General features: G+C 46.5%; 1 protein-coding gene across 2 annotated transcripts in view; it reads right to left on the reverse strand.

The window, feature by feature from the left end:
* The window catches only part of COL20A1 (collagen type XX alpha 1 chain), a 49954-nt gene that overhangs the window by 24821 nt on the left and 11264 nt on the right, over positions 1-13869 (reverse strand). For both annotated transcript variants that reach the window (XM_054081829.1, XM_054081828.1), the window contains exons 8-18: positions 13082-13201; positions 12733-12897; positions 11624-11788; positions 11020-11192; positions 10247-10376; positions 9619-9764; positions 8214-8337; positions 7610-7749; positions 7298-7427; positions 6647-6789; positions 5399-5531 (exon numbers count right to left, since the gene is read on the reverse strand). In XM_054081829.1, the coding sequence (XP_053937804.1) occupies positions 5399-5531; positions 6647-6789; positions 7298-7427; positions 7610-7749; positions 8214-8337; positions 9619-9764; positions 10247-10376; positions 11020-11192; positions 11624-11788; positions 12733-12897; positions 13082-13201 (1569 nt within the window). The remainder of the gene's footprint in view (positions 1-5398; positions 5532-6646; positions 6790-7297; positions 7428-7609; positions 7750-8213; positions 8338-9618; positions 9765-10246; positions 10377-11019; positions 11193-11623; positions 11789-12732; positions 12898-13081; positions 13202-13869) is intronic.

Raw genomic sequence — 13869 nt, forward strand, 5'->3', positions numbered from 1 at the left:
AACTGGGCCTGGTAACAGAGGCTGTTACGCTACAGTGATTTGTCTGAGCAGAGGCTGAGAGTCAGTAAGGGAAAGGCAGAGGGGGCTAAATCCATCAGCTGCTCAAACAAGGGGCTCAAGAGCATGCGGTCATCTGCTCCTGGAAGTCGTTATAAGCCTGTGTCTTGCTCTGAGTAAATACAAGTACCTGGCCTTGAACCTGTACTGTTGTGAGGACACAGAAGTTTTGGGGAGAGAAAAGGAAGCCTTTTATTCAGAAGAGACTAAAAATTATTGGTGAGCCATGAAGACAGTCAAGGACATGCACCCAGGCTCCGAGATTTCAATTCTGCAGTTTTACCTGTAAGGCTCTTCTGCCCACCCAGCAAAGCCCAGGGTGACTCCAGAGCACAGGCTGAGTGAAGATCGTTTGCATCTTCATTGATCCTTCTTCCCTATAAAATGAGCTTACTGAAGTTTGCTGGCAGCTGAATCAGGCTGGAGGCTGTTGCTGTGCATCACCGCAAGGTAAAGCGAAGAAGAAAACAAGTGTGGGAGGGAAAGTCACTTCAACAGCACTATTATTAGTGCTGTACTTTGCAGCTGCATCTCTACTGGCTGCGTTGGCTATTTACTTCAGCTGAGGGAAGTGGAGATTCTTTTTAAAGCTAACAAAGTGAAAGTTAGGGGAAGTCTATTGAATTGGTTCTATTTCAGAAAGCCCCCAGGCCTGGCAGAATTTGATGGCATGGATCTGACAGCCAGGGGAAAGGTCACCTCCTCTGAAGCCACCCAGGAGGAAAGAAGCATCTCTGGCACAGAGGACACCATCTGTGCCTTCGATTACCTCTTGAATCTCTGCTCCTCCCTCTGGGAGGAATCCCAGCCCGCTTGCTCTGGGTCTAAGCAGCATCGCAGCCACATTTTCAAATAACAATAAAACCCTGGAATCCATTCCATCAAAATACTCTTCTACAACAATTACACAGGCCATGCCTTTTCCCCTATCTGCCATGTTTTGAAGCTTCTTCCCTGCATTTCAATCCCCTTCATTTGCAATGTATGCTCTGGTAGGACAAGCTCATTGAGGAGAGGGATAAAGAACTTGAACGCACTTATCAGCCTCAAGCTGGAGATGCCTCTGGCACAGCTTACGCAGAGGAATGAGGCACATCAGAACGTTGCTATCCACTTCAGTGCAAAGTCAGCCAGGGTGGCTCAGCCCAGTTTTATCCATCCAAACTGCTCTCTCATTCTCCACACAGGAGAAGATGAGACACGCTCGCGTGCACTGTCCTGGTGACAGAAATTTCCCAAACACACTTTCTGGTCAGATGTAGAGGATGGGGAGGGGTAACATTGCCAAACTTGTGAAAATCTTCCTGTCTTTATTTACTGATTTTTGCCTCATCTTGCCTAAGCTGAGGAACTTCTTTCATGGCCCCACCTCTGTGGTTCTTGTTCTGATGGATCAACAGACAACATGAGCTGTCTTACTGCAGTCTGGTCCCCTTGTCCCTCTGCCTGCAAAAGCCCATGTTAGTAAACAGTTGAGATGCAGAAATGCAGCTGGGATGTGGTGGTTTTAACACGTAACCACTCCTCCACTGAACATCAGACACAATGCAACTTCACTTTAAATTGCTGGGCTGGATTTGAGCTAAGCTGGGCAAGGTGAGCAGTTATGGTGTCACCTAAGCATTTATGGTGACACCATAATTCAGCTGATAGGTTGCATAACTTGTTATCCTGCTGAAATTCAGTTACATCTTAAAGTGCTGCCCTTGCATTGAGGTTTTTGAGTCATGTCACATGTAGGGAGGGTCCCTGTGTCTCCATGGACTTCTAACATCCTCCAGTGCTATTAAATATTGCTGCTGCCTCAGAGCCTCAATCCTGAAACACTGTGGCAGGGAGAGACCTTAGTGTCCTTGTCCTTCAGAACAAATACGTGACTGTTTTATTTTGTTCAAGCTCCTTTTCCCCAGCCTGGATGAAAGAACTTCCTCTCGGCACAAAAGAGAGGTCCCTGTTTGCTCCTCAGCAGGATCAAAAGCTACTCTTTCCAACACCTTCCAAGGACCACAGCTCAGCAACACCTTCGCGTCCCAGCAGCATTTGTGAAAGCAGCACTTTTGTGAAAGTTTTATATATTTTTTAAGTACCCCTAAGCTTATTAATTAATATGACACACGGTCGCTGTGTACAGCCTTCGATCAAGGATAAGGACTTTGTCACACTTGACAATTTCTAGTGAATACTAAAAGGACAGCTCTTAACCCAGATGAGACTTCAATCTAAATAGAAGAGAGAGACGAGAAGAAACATCAACACTGTGGGTAAGTACATAATAACAATTCCAGTTTCCATGGCAAATACATCCATGTGCTTTTGTTCCTGCTCTTCCTCTTGGTCAGTCTGCAGAGAACAGTTTGCTTCACTGGATTACTGAAAAATAATCCTAAACTTTTTCTTTTTTGCCCTACTCACACCTAAGAATTGAAAAAAAAAATGTCTTTGTTCCATGCATTTTGTGACAAATTCGCATCAGGTTTCTGCTTGAATTTCGGGCTCCTATAGAAGGAGGGTGATGACAGGGAGGCACTAAGCTCACAGCAGCAGAGGGGTGAGGACTTGCTAGTGCAGCAACAGGGAAGGGTAGCCTACCCCAAGAAGGACACCCAAACCAGTTCCTGGTAGCGGGAATGAAATTAAGGTATCTCAGTTATTTATTTTGCAATGATCTCATGCCATGTTAATAGTTAGATATTCAGATAAATAATAATGTGGTTTTCAGAAAAGGCTGAGGATGAGAGGCTTTTCCAGCTATGCTTTTTAACTCCAAAAGTAATTTTTACTCCGTCTTGCTCTCTCTGAATATTTAATTACACCATTACAACTTAAACACTGAGTTCTGAGCTAGGTAAGAAGATAAGAAGGGACCTGCACCATATCACCATCTCCAATTTTTGTTCATTTTCCAGCTAAAGATATTCAGCCATTTTAAGTAAACATTTTGAAGATAAATATCAAGCCATAACTTTGAAATAGTTTTTCTGCCTGCTAGGAAGAAGATCAAACCTGCCCCAAGCCTATCGAGTGACACATCACAGCGATGAAGGGGTTTGGGTTTTACAAGAGAGGATGATGTTTCTGGTGACCTGTATTGTCTGTGAGGGACTGGTGTCCGCAGAAACCCTTGGCCTTGAAGTGGGTTTTTCAGGTGGGGAGAGAGGGATTAGTGGTCCCAAACACAGAACTTGGTGTTCTCACCTTGATCCCAAGGGAGGAACGTTGCTCCATTTCACAAAACCAGCGTGAAAAGAGCGTCACTCTGACCTGGCATTTTCTCCCTTAACCTTCAAAAATAAATTACTCCAAGGAGGATGAAGGATGGGGAGAGAAGCTCGTGTTACCGGTGCTTCCTGCTGAGTTTGGGTTCAGCACCTGCCCTTAGACTTCTGTGCTTCTTGCAAACCCTACTGAGTCATTTTTAAGAGAAACTTCATGACTTGACCTACTCCTGCACAAAGGGACACTGCCAAGAGAGGCAAAGAGAAAAGTGATGATGAAAGGACAAGAGTCTCCTCAGCCTCCTCTAAGGTACACTTTTGTTTGCGTTCTGCACAGCCTGATTACTGTTATTCACCAGGTTGCAATCTGAAGTCTGTCATCCTGAGGAGAAACAGGGAGCTTTCGGTGTTGTTTCAGCCCCCAGGATTTAATTTTATGATGGAAGTTAGGGTGGAGCAGGCTTTTAAAAATCAAACCAAGGATTTGGGGTTTTCCAGATAACATAAGAATTTGACATACTGAAAGAATTACCATCCAACAGCTCTGACATGTAGACTGACCCTGCAAACATCCTAATCAACTGTAATTGCACAGTATAAGATGGCAGCCTTTGCTTGAAACAGTGAATGTGTGAAGTATAACCACATCCTAGAATTTCCCAGACCCTTGCCTAATGCCATATGTTCCTATAGATCCTTTGCACAAGTCTTAGTCAATTTGCTGGCATCCACATGTATCCTCTGAAATACCCAAAATCATCACTCCTTCCTGGAAATCATCCTCCATCCCTTCTCCTGGGCTCCTTTCCCCCTGTGGGCATTTGCTTTAAACATTTAACAGAAGGAATCACCAGCAAAGGTGTCGATTGCACATGCAAATATTGGCCCTGAGAAGTGGGACACTGCCCTCCCTGCTCACGCAAACTGACCGGCAGCACCCAGGCACTGAGACTCCACCTTGTCCACCCAGCTGCACGCTGGTTTCTTCGAGTGCTTTGCTTTCTTCACACAGCAAGGCAAAGTCTGAGACCCCTGAAGCATCCCTGTTCCTGAACAAGGACAGCAGCTGACAAGCAGAAGTCAAATTGCCTTCCATGTCTCACCAGGACACCAGTGCCAGCAAGGACTGGCTTGGTGCCCTTCCAGGCATACTTCAACATCACAAGCCATTTGCTGAGGGAGCTCCTCTGACATTTGGTAATTCATGACTCAAAACGTAGCCATTCATTTTCCAAACCCTCTAAACAGCTCTAATTGTCCCTTTATCACTGTATACCTGTAGGATGCTTTTCTTTTTTCTGTTGGTATGCAGCTCCTAGGTACTCACCTGAGGTAGCATCCTATAAACAAATGTTGTTATTATTCATTATTAATAGAACCTGAGCTTCTTACTCCAAGACTGCCATTTACTCTGAGCTTTATCAGCTCAACACCAGCCTAAATGAGTTTATTCTGCAAAGGAGGTTGAGAGCTGAGAGGTGGAGGAGGAGAGGATTGCTGCAGTTGAATGAATTGTACTCCATTCACTGCCAACAAAGCCATTATACAGGCAATATTAATTAAGAGGACCTCTGGGAGTGCCACTTTTTAACCTCATACCCTCTCTGTACAAAGCAAGATTTAGATAACGCTTCCAGGCAGGGTTTGCCTGCAGGATTCTCTCTCATTTTTCTAAGTGCCCTCAAATGAAGCACGGCTCAGCAGTGACGTAGCTGAAGAAATCCTCACTCTCCTTCACAGACGATATTTTACCAACGGGAAACACCCATTAGGCAGCACAGTGACATTCAGCTGAGCACCCCTCAGGAAGCCAATTCATTTGTATCAATACACTGTACAGAAGAGAGGGGGAAATTAATGTATTCCGCTTGGAACACATGGCAAAGGTATTAGATGCCTGTAAGATTCATCAGGCTTCTCATGTTTGCCTAGCGTATTTGTCTCAGGACAAACTCAGAACACTCAGATGGAATCTAAGTAGATCTAACCACTTTGAGACATTCAGGGTTTGGAGCTTCAGAGCTGGAAATGACCATATCTGAGCTGCTGGTCTGTGACAGGTTCTGAGACATCCTTTGCCCTGTTTGTTATCCCCGGGCTGTGGATACCAAGCACCAATCACTTACTTGTCCTGTGCTGAACAGAAACCATGTCACTTCGAGCACCATCTTTGTAATAGGCCCAGATGGATATTTTATAGTCAGTGTTCTTCTGCAAGCCTGGCAGGACAGCAGTTGCCACGTTTCCAGCAATGGAGAGCTGCAGCAGGGGGAAAAATGAGTCAATCGAGTCCCCAGGCATCCCCGAGCTAGTTTGTGCCATCCAAGTGTCTGTCTCACAGATTGCCCGTAAGCACAAATGAGTTAGCTCTGGGCTTTGGGGATGAAGTCTACTGTTGTGTGTCGCACATATCTATACAAAGAAAAAATTTCATCCCAGATTAATGCAGGGTAGATGCCCGTGCACTGCCACGAAGTTATATTCAGCAGTTACTTCAGTACCACAAGGCAGTGCTCCCACACAAGCCAGACAACTTGAGTGGAACATGAAATCCCTTTGCTTCGTTTCTACCTTTTAGGTGTGCTGGGAACAGAAACCCCAGAACACCTCTATTTCAGCCCAAATGTGAAGCACTGTCTGAGAGACTCATGTATTTAAACCACCATTTGCTCTGCTGTTTGCACCCACACTGGAAACAGGAGCTTGAGATGGAAGAGGTGACCTGGCCCATCCCTGCCTCTCTTGTACCAACTTTGCCTCTGGTCATTCTCCTCTGTGTGTTCTTCAGTTGGACCTCATCCTTCTGAAAGAGTAGGATCCCCAAAATAGTCAGTGCTTACCGGTACTGAGGGAAGCAGAAGTTTCTTCACCTCTCTTAGAGGCGACACCTCTAGCTATAAATACTTGAGCATTACCTTTGTCTTTCCCACAACAACTTGACATTGTGGGCTGGTGATTCTCTGCAAACCCAGATCTTTTTCTACTGAGTTGCTTCTTAGCTATTTGTTCTACATCCTGTATACCTATAGTTAATTATTCCTGCCTAAGCTTAATACTTTCTGCTTGTCCCTATTGAGTTTCATCCTTGAGTTTTTCCAGAACACTTCTGCAATCTTCCCAGAGTCTGTAGGACTCCGCCCCTGCTGTCCCGCTCACTTCCAGCACTCAAGGTGACCGCTCCATTGAACAGAGTTAGACTCACGACACATCCCGTCTTATTCCGTAAGCTCCTTCGCTGGTTGCCCAACTGTTTAATTTCTTGAGTGCATTAACCTGAATAGTTTTGCACCTCCCTGTGTCACTCCTGCAGGTGAGTTCAGAGCCATCAAGGAGGCACAAAGCCAACCCAACCTCCCCACAGCATGAGTCCATACCTCCTGAGGCTTCTCTCCACTGACTGTGCTCCACTTGATCTGATAGACAACCACATCAGAGGCAGCGACAGCTTCCCATTGCAGTCGGAGGCTGTTCCCGGAGAGCTCAGTGACCTTCAGTGCACGTGGTGGGGGGACCTTTACTGAGAGATGCAGAAGGAAAACGAGCTGAAGCACAGGCACTGACAGTGCCTTGTCAGAGCCAAGGTGGGAAGCAGATGGTCAGGGAGCAAAACATAAACCAGGCAGATGTCTGAGACCAGCCTGTCTTTCACTTCTTCAGGCCCACATGACAACAGCCATCAGGCCAGAGAGGGGTAACTTATTTCTAAAGCCCTAATTAAGGAAGTCTATCTCATTTGTGGAGAGGACACATATCATACCAGTAATGTTGAAAGTGAGAAGGCTAGGAGGGCTCCCAAGGATGCAGGGGTTAGTGATACAGTGTGCGTTTTCTTCAATAGCTTCGTCTTTTTATTCTTCCCACCTCATTTTAAACATGACACAAAGAACAACCGTCATGTGAGGTTTATGCAAGGGTTTTGGCCATCAGCTGCTGGGACAGGTCTTCAAAACATCTCGGCTGAGACACACACAAACCAATTTTGTCTCCTGTTACCAGGACCAAAAATATTTCCATTCCCTACTCACGGGTGGTAACGTTGCCAGTAATTGGAAAGGAGTCTCCGTCATCATACTTAGATCGGACACTGATGAAGTACTGGGTGAGAGAGGACAAAGGTCTCAGGACAGCGGATGCTGCAGTGCCAGGAACCTCCACCTGCCGGGGAGGAGTTGTATGAGTGTTTGGGGAAGAGCGTGGGGACAGTTGCAGAGGGGCACATTTCAAACCGACCCACTGCCAGCAGATAAGCCCTCCCTGAACCACGTAGCTGAAGGAGAACGAGCCAGCCTCCGAACGCCCAAGCTTCTTTTCCTTCCACCAACTGCTTGAGGACTCACCTCCTCAGCATTGCTCCCTCTGCTAGAAACATAGGAGACACGGTGAGCCTTCACAGCCGGAGATGCAGCCTCCCAGCTGACTCGAACGGACGCGTGGCTGAGCTCGGAGAAGCTCAGGTATCTGGGAGGACTCAAGGCCACTGCAACAACAGTTAGTGACAGCACTCTGAGGTTTCACAGACTGCACAATGACAATGCCACTGGCTGAGACAAACCCACCTTGAACAAAGAGACTCATTCACTATGCGGGAAAATATTCACTTGACATCACTACCATAGATGCCTCTGGGGTGCGATGAGAAGAATGAGAGGCTTCAGGTGAAGAAACAGCCAAATAATTCCCCTTTCTCCCCAAACAACAAGGACCCCAGGGAACAGTTCTTTCAGAAGCTCTCTTACCAGGGGAAAAAAAAAATCAGTCCTTTTCACAGTTCATGATGTCATTAGAGATCCCCTCGGGGACCATTATTTGCTTAAGATCAGGCAGGGAAGAGGCAGCGTGTTTACAAGCCACACTCACGATATGGGAAACACCTCATTTAACACATCTCTTCTGCCTTAAACATTTAATAACAACTCAGTAAGCAGCAGCAGCAGCACTTACGGGTGGTTTCCTGGATGCTGGCTGGATCGCTCGCATCTTCCCCATACATCGCGTACACTGCAACAGAGTACTCCGTGCTGGGCGACAGCCCTTCCAGAAGGACCTCAGGCTGGGCCACCTTCACCTGTCAACAGAAAGGTGTTTTGGGGTTCTGGGCTACCCACAAATGCTCTCAACAGAGCAAGATCTTACAGAAACAGAAGACAAAGTCCCTTTGGTTACACTAAGGGAAATTCTCCACTTTGGGGCTTCACCACTGGGGTAGGTGCTCTGCAATAGTCAGTGTTCTTCCTCTATTGCCAAGGGATGCCAAACACATCAAGAGTACAAATAATCTTCTGCTACCCTGGTCTACAGACTGGTTTAAGTCTCATATAAAGATGCCGCTGCTGTCGTTGTCCTGGGTGCATGTGAGAGATGGGAGCCCTCTTTGCTCAGACACATGGAGAGCTCTTGCAGGATTGCTGCAAGCAGAGCCACAGCAGCTGGGTTGCTGCCACCTGCCGCTAATGGAAGGGCCACAGCTCTCCTCCGACAGCCTGCTCACTGCAGAAATGCACCCCAGAGACTTTCGGGAGCCTGCAACAATGGGGTACGGTTGCTGGGGACATTTTAATGCTGATTTTGCAGATATCCCGTAGCCTTAAAACATTTCACTTTTGCAGAGCGCAGGTCAGGTAACTGCAGAAACGTTCCAACATGCTAAAACACATTTTTAAACGTTGGTCTCTCTTCAAGCATTCTGAATCTTAACGAAACACAATTATGCCCTGAAAGAGGAGGATAAGCATGAATTGCTGTGTTTTGAAAGCCATCCTGCATCCAATTGCTGTGCATTTAGGAGTGAATCTGAGCCAAAGAGACTCAGAGTGTTCACCTTACTCCTTTGTTGTTAAATTCATACCCTCTGCCCACAGGTATTCCAGAGAACTCATTAAAATGCACACGTTGTGAAGGGTTCTTAGATGGTTTTAAGGATTTTCCAGTCATTGAGCACTGTTTTATTCTCATGCAGTGCTGTAGGTCTGGGTTTAGAAGTCAGTGAAAGCTGCCCTAACAAATTTCAATTACCATTTTAAGATAAACAAAGCAAAGGCATTTCTGTACGACCTCAAGGATACAGCAATTACACTCAGGGCTGCAGAGATGCGAGTCCAGTGCCTGGGTTTCCATGGCCCCATGAGGTACTCAGTACTATGCCTTAATTTCCCACGTGAAACCCTCAGAGTTAGGAATCGCTTTGAGATACACCTTTAAAAAAATCTTCAATGCAAGATGTTGCTGGCAGTAAGGCAGACATTTCGTTTGTAAACACATAAAACCAATTCACATAGGTTAGAACTGGAACTAAAACTCAGCCCAGACACATTAAAAACGATATTATCATTATTCTCATGAACACTACCTCTGTCGTATAGTCTTCTGATCCATCAGGGGCTGCAGAGCAGAGCACCAGGTACTGCGTGGCTCCCTGGGCTGCCTTCCAGCTCAGCCTGATGCTGTTGTGGCTCAGCTCGGAGACACGCAGGGAGCGAGGGGAAGACAAAGGCACTGAAGGGAAATACAAGGCAGAAAGAGATCTTCAGTGTATCAGCTCTGCTATAGGTCAAACCCCAGAGGAGATGTGGCTTTGCAACAACTACTGCAGGCTGGTGGACTTCTACCCCACATCTAACACGGTGGAACAGCCATTTTACAAAGAATAGGTTTAATTTACATGGAATCCAGGGATAAAAAGTAGAAAGGGGTTGCAAGATATTTCTGCCACATCAGTGATCTCCTTTGCAGAGTGATGAAGGTGGAAAGGGGCTCCTGAAGGTCTGCAATCCAACCTGCTGCTCAAAGAGCAGATTGCTCTGGGTCTGGTCTAGTCAAGTCCTGAACATCTCCACAGAGGGAGACAGCTGTAGACGGACTGAGCTTAAGGAAGGCAATACAATATCAGGCTGCAGTCTGAGATGGTCCTAAAAAAAAGAACTTTATTCACTTATCTTAAGCTTGCATGGGCATAATTCTCTCTACTCACGACCTACGTGTGGAGGTGACGCCTCTCAGCCCATCCCCAACGGCTGTGTCATAAATAGGAAACACCGATACGAGATACTCTGTGTGTGAGGTCAAATTGGAAAGCTGCAAAGACGACACTGCTCCATCTAAAACCACCTGAAAGCACAAAGGAGAACTGTCACGATGGGGAGGTCCTAGGTGCTCTTTAGCAAAAGAATGGCTGAACTGGCCTTCCTGATAAGCATGGCTTCTTTGTAGCAGATCTGTGCCTAGAAACAAGAGGTCCACTTGCCCTCTGAATTTTGTGTCAGTATAGAGAGGTTAGAGGCAGTAACCATTCCTGTCCTTTAAGGCCAGGATCTGTGCAGTCACCAAGCACAAGGCTCTAGTCATACCTTCACTGAAATCAATGGAAATCTGTCAACAATCTGGATTTGCTTTTCTATCATATCATATCCATCCTAGATAAGTATCTTGGACAGTTCTGTGTGCCTGGTGCATCCTCTTTGAGTGAAAATAGATGCTTTAGAGAGGGGATAACAGTACAAGAGGAAAAATCGGCATCAGCGTGGCTTGTAGTATTTCTGGCAAGATGATATTTGTCTGATGTCCTCTTCTATCTGGTCATCCTGTCAGCTCCCCATATTTACAAGCAGTGTCCATTGAGTTTCACCTCAGGCTGATGTCCCACAAGAACTGCACCTCTGCCTTTGTCTCTTTGACTACTCAAGTCTACTTAAATCCCAGCCACCACCTGAAAGATACTGCGGTCTCAGACATCCAAAGAAGGGTCTCTCACCTCTTTGGGGATGCCACCCTTAGATGGATAATAAACAATCCGATATTTCTTTGGTGGTCTCAGAGGAGGACTCCAGGTCAAGTGCATGCTCTTAGAGGTCACAGAGGATATTTTAAGGTCAGTTGGGCTCAACTGCGAACCTGTGTTCACTGGGATATCTTTCACAGTGCTGCCTGGGAATTAAAAACACAGTTACTTTTTTATATTCAGACTTCTCTCCCCAAATATACTTTCCAGCTCATAAATATGAGTGACGGTTTTCAAATCATTTGTCTCCTTCCCTATAGAGTATAGAAAATGTTCCCAACTGCTCTGAAAGTACTAGTTTGAGCCTCGGTGTACAGAGGACATAAATACTTCTTCACAGAGAACAGGCTGTACATTTTGCTGGGTGCTGGGAATACTTTTTCAACATAAGTCTGCATATTTAGGTATATCCAAAAGAGGGCTGAGCAAGACCAGCACTGGAGGAGAAGGTTAGATGGTGCTGACAGGTTAGTGGAGCATGGAAGGAAAGATACCAGAAAGAGTTAGTCCTGATGGCAAGGAAGGTGGATGGTGAGCAGAAGAAAGTTCAGCCCTGATGGAGGAGGATGCACTTCACCTGCTTTTTCCTTGTTGCTCTTTTCCTTAATCTTGGTGCACAGGACCCTGGTGAGCTTGCCAACCAGAGAGCTCAGCAGTGGGAAATCCAGAACGTTGTACACAGTGAGATCCAGCGGCTCTGAGGCCACCTGCTTCAGCTCTGCCTCATCTGCGTTCTTCACCCCTGCAACCAGAGCAGAGAATGAGACTGAGAAAACTCCCCAGAGAGGATCAGCTTCTGCCTCCTGCTTCTGTGTGTTTTGTTCAGAGGCAAGATGGGTCCAACACCATCCTGCTCTCCAGGTAAAGCCTCCCAGTCATTTCAGTGGGGGTGGTGGTGTCTAAGAACAGCTTTAGGCTTTCCTGCAGCAAAAGCCTCAGTCCAGATTGGTCTATAACCAGAGAGGAACAGATCTTCAAGAGATTCCAGGTACAGAGATATTGGTCTCTTGTGCTGCCCAACATTCAGCTGAGGCTTAGCAGCTCCACTCAGTCCATGAAAGAAATCCCAGTGCCGGCCACTTAGCTACAAAACCCTATTCAATAAAGCCTTGCTTGAGTGTTCCCGACACAAATCAGTAGTTCTGGGGGTTGCAATTTTAGGAGAGTTTCTAAGCAACTTCATTACCCACGTAGCAGTCTCTAGTTAGACTTTAGTCATCAAGGACAGAGCTGCTCAAAGCCATTTTGTGTCTCATTATTGCTGCCAGATAGCAAACAGCAGATAATGTTATTACTGAGAGAAATGGGAAGTTGTGAGAGGCAGTAATTATAAAGGAGGTTTCCTGCCCTCCCCAATGCAATGTTCTCTTGCCTAATTCCAGCTTTGCAGAATTTCTCGTACAGGTCTCTGAGGCTTTTAAAGGCTTTTAGATGGGAGGTGTGAAGTCCCTCATATAAATGAATGTTTTTTTCTAAACAAATAAAATCCCCTTTGAAGGCACTGCTTCTGCTGAATAACTGATTTAATTCTTGTCTTGGCCACAATATAATGAGGTCTTACTCACTACCTCAGTTTCACAGCCTCAGAATGCTTCTATCAAAGTTGAGGGAACATTACCTTCAATTTGAAAAAGATCAAAAGTAGATTGACTTTGCCCTATAACTTATTGATAACTGTGATCTTACCAATGGCAAATATCTCTATACCCAGGTTTTTCAGCGTCTGAGCAGCCAGGTTGGCATCATCCTGGGATTTTCCATCAGTCAGGAGGATTACCAGTTTCTCAGCCTCCAGCCGGGCACCAGCATCTGGTCTCAAATTCTGCTCCAGGACATGGGTCAGGGCCAGACCTGGGGAGGAGCAGAGGCAAGAGATGTGCTACAGCCTCACACATAAGCCGCTGCTTTTACTCTTTTCTCTCCTCCCAGCAGCCTTGCTCCCCACATGGTTCCCCTTGTTCCCACATCATTTCCAGGGAACAGCTTTGCTCACTGCAGCCACGGATCATTTAGCAGGAGCTCGTGAGATAGTTACCTGTGAAGGTGTTGCCTCCCTTGTACCGCAAATTCTTCACAGCCTCCAGCACCTGCTCCCTGGTAGAGTAAGCGCTCAGGTCCCACTCTGTGCGGGGATCGCTGCTGTACTGGGACAGCCCTGGGGAAGGCAAGAGCTATCAGCATCACGCAAGGCAAGGTAAACTGCAAGAGCAGACCTGTTTTAGGGAGGTGGTGTCACGCTTGCCGTGACAGGATGCCGTAAAATAACGAAAGGCTTTGGGGCTGAGCAGATTTAGTTTCTTGCTCTACTTCTCTGCATGGTTTTTGTCATGCGGGCAGCAAGGTGGTGCCCCAGACCCCACTGGGAACGGTGGACTTTACCCCTCTGGAGGGGCTCTGAAGTATTTGACAATTTGTCAGTGTTAAATGGAGTCAAATTAGTCAGCTGCAAGGTGTGGGAAGGATTTATACAATTCTGATTTCCCACGCAGCCTGGCCAGTGCCGTCCGATGGGGTTAGCATCACTCAGAACTGGGAGCAGCATCCTTCTTAGCTGAACTCAAAGCAGCTCGAAGGCAACATTGCCACCACATCTGTTTGTGCAGTGCTCAGAGGCTGAGCACCTCACCAGAAGTAGGCAGGAAATCCCAAACACTTCTCAGCATCAATGCTGCCCAGAAGACTTCACTTGTGTTCACTGTGCAGCTATTGCTTACAGCCACTAGAGGCCAGAGCTTGCTACCAAATGGGAAAAGCAGTCAAAAGCAGCAAGCAGGACCCCACCCTAAAGGAATAAAATCTCTTTAAGCAGCATATAACCACAAG

This window comes from Cuculus canorus, chromosome 16 (assembly GCF_017976375.1).
Source record: "Cuculus canorus isolate bCucCan1 chromosome 16, bCucCan1.pri, whole genome shotgun sequence".
NCBI lineage: Eukaryota > Metazoa > Chordata > Aves > Cuculiformes > Cuculidae > Cuculus > Cuculus canorus.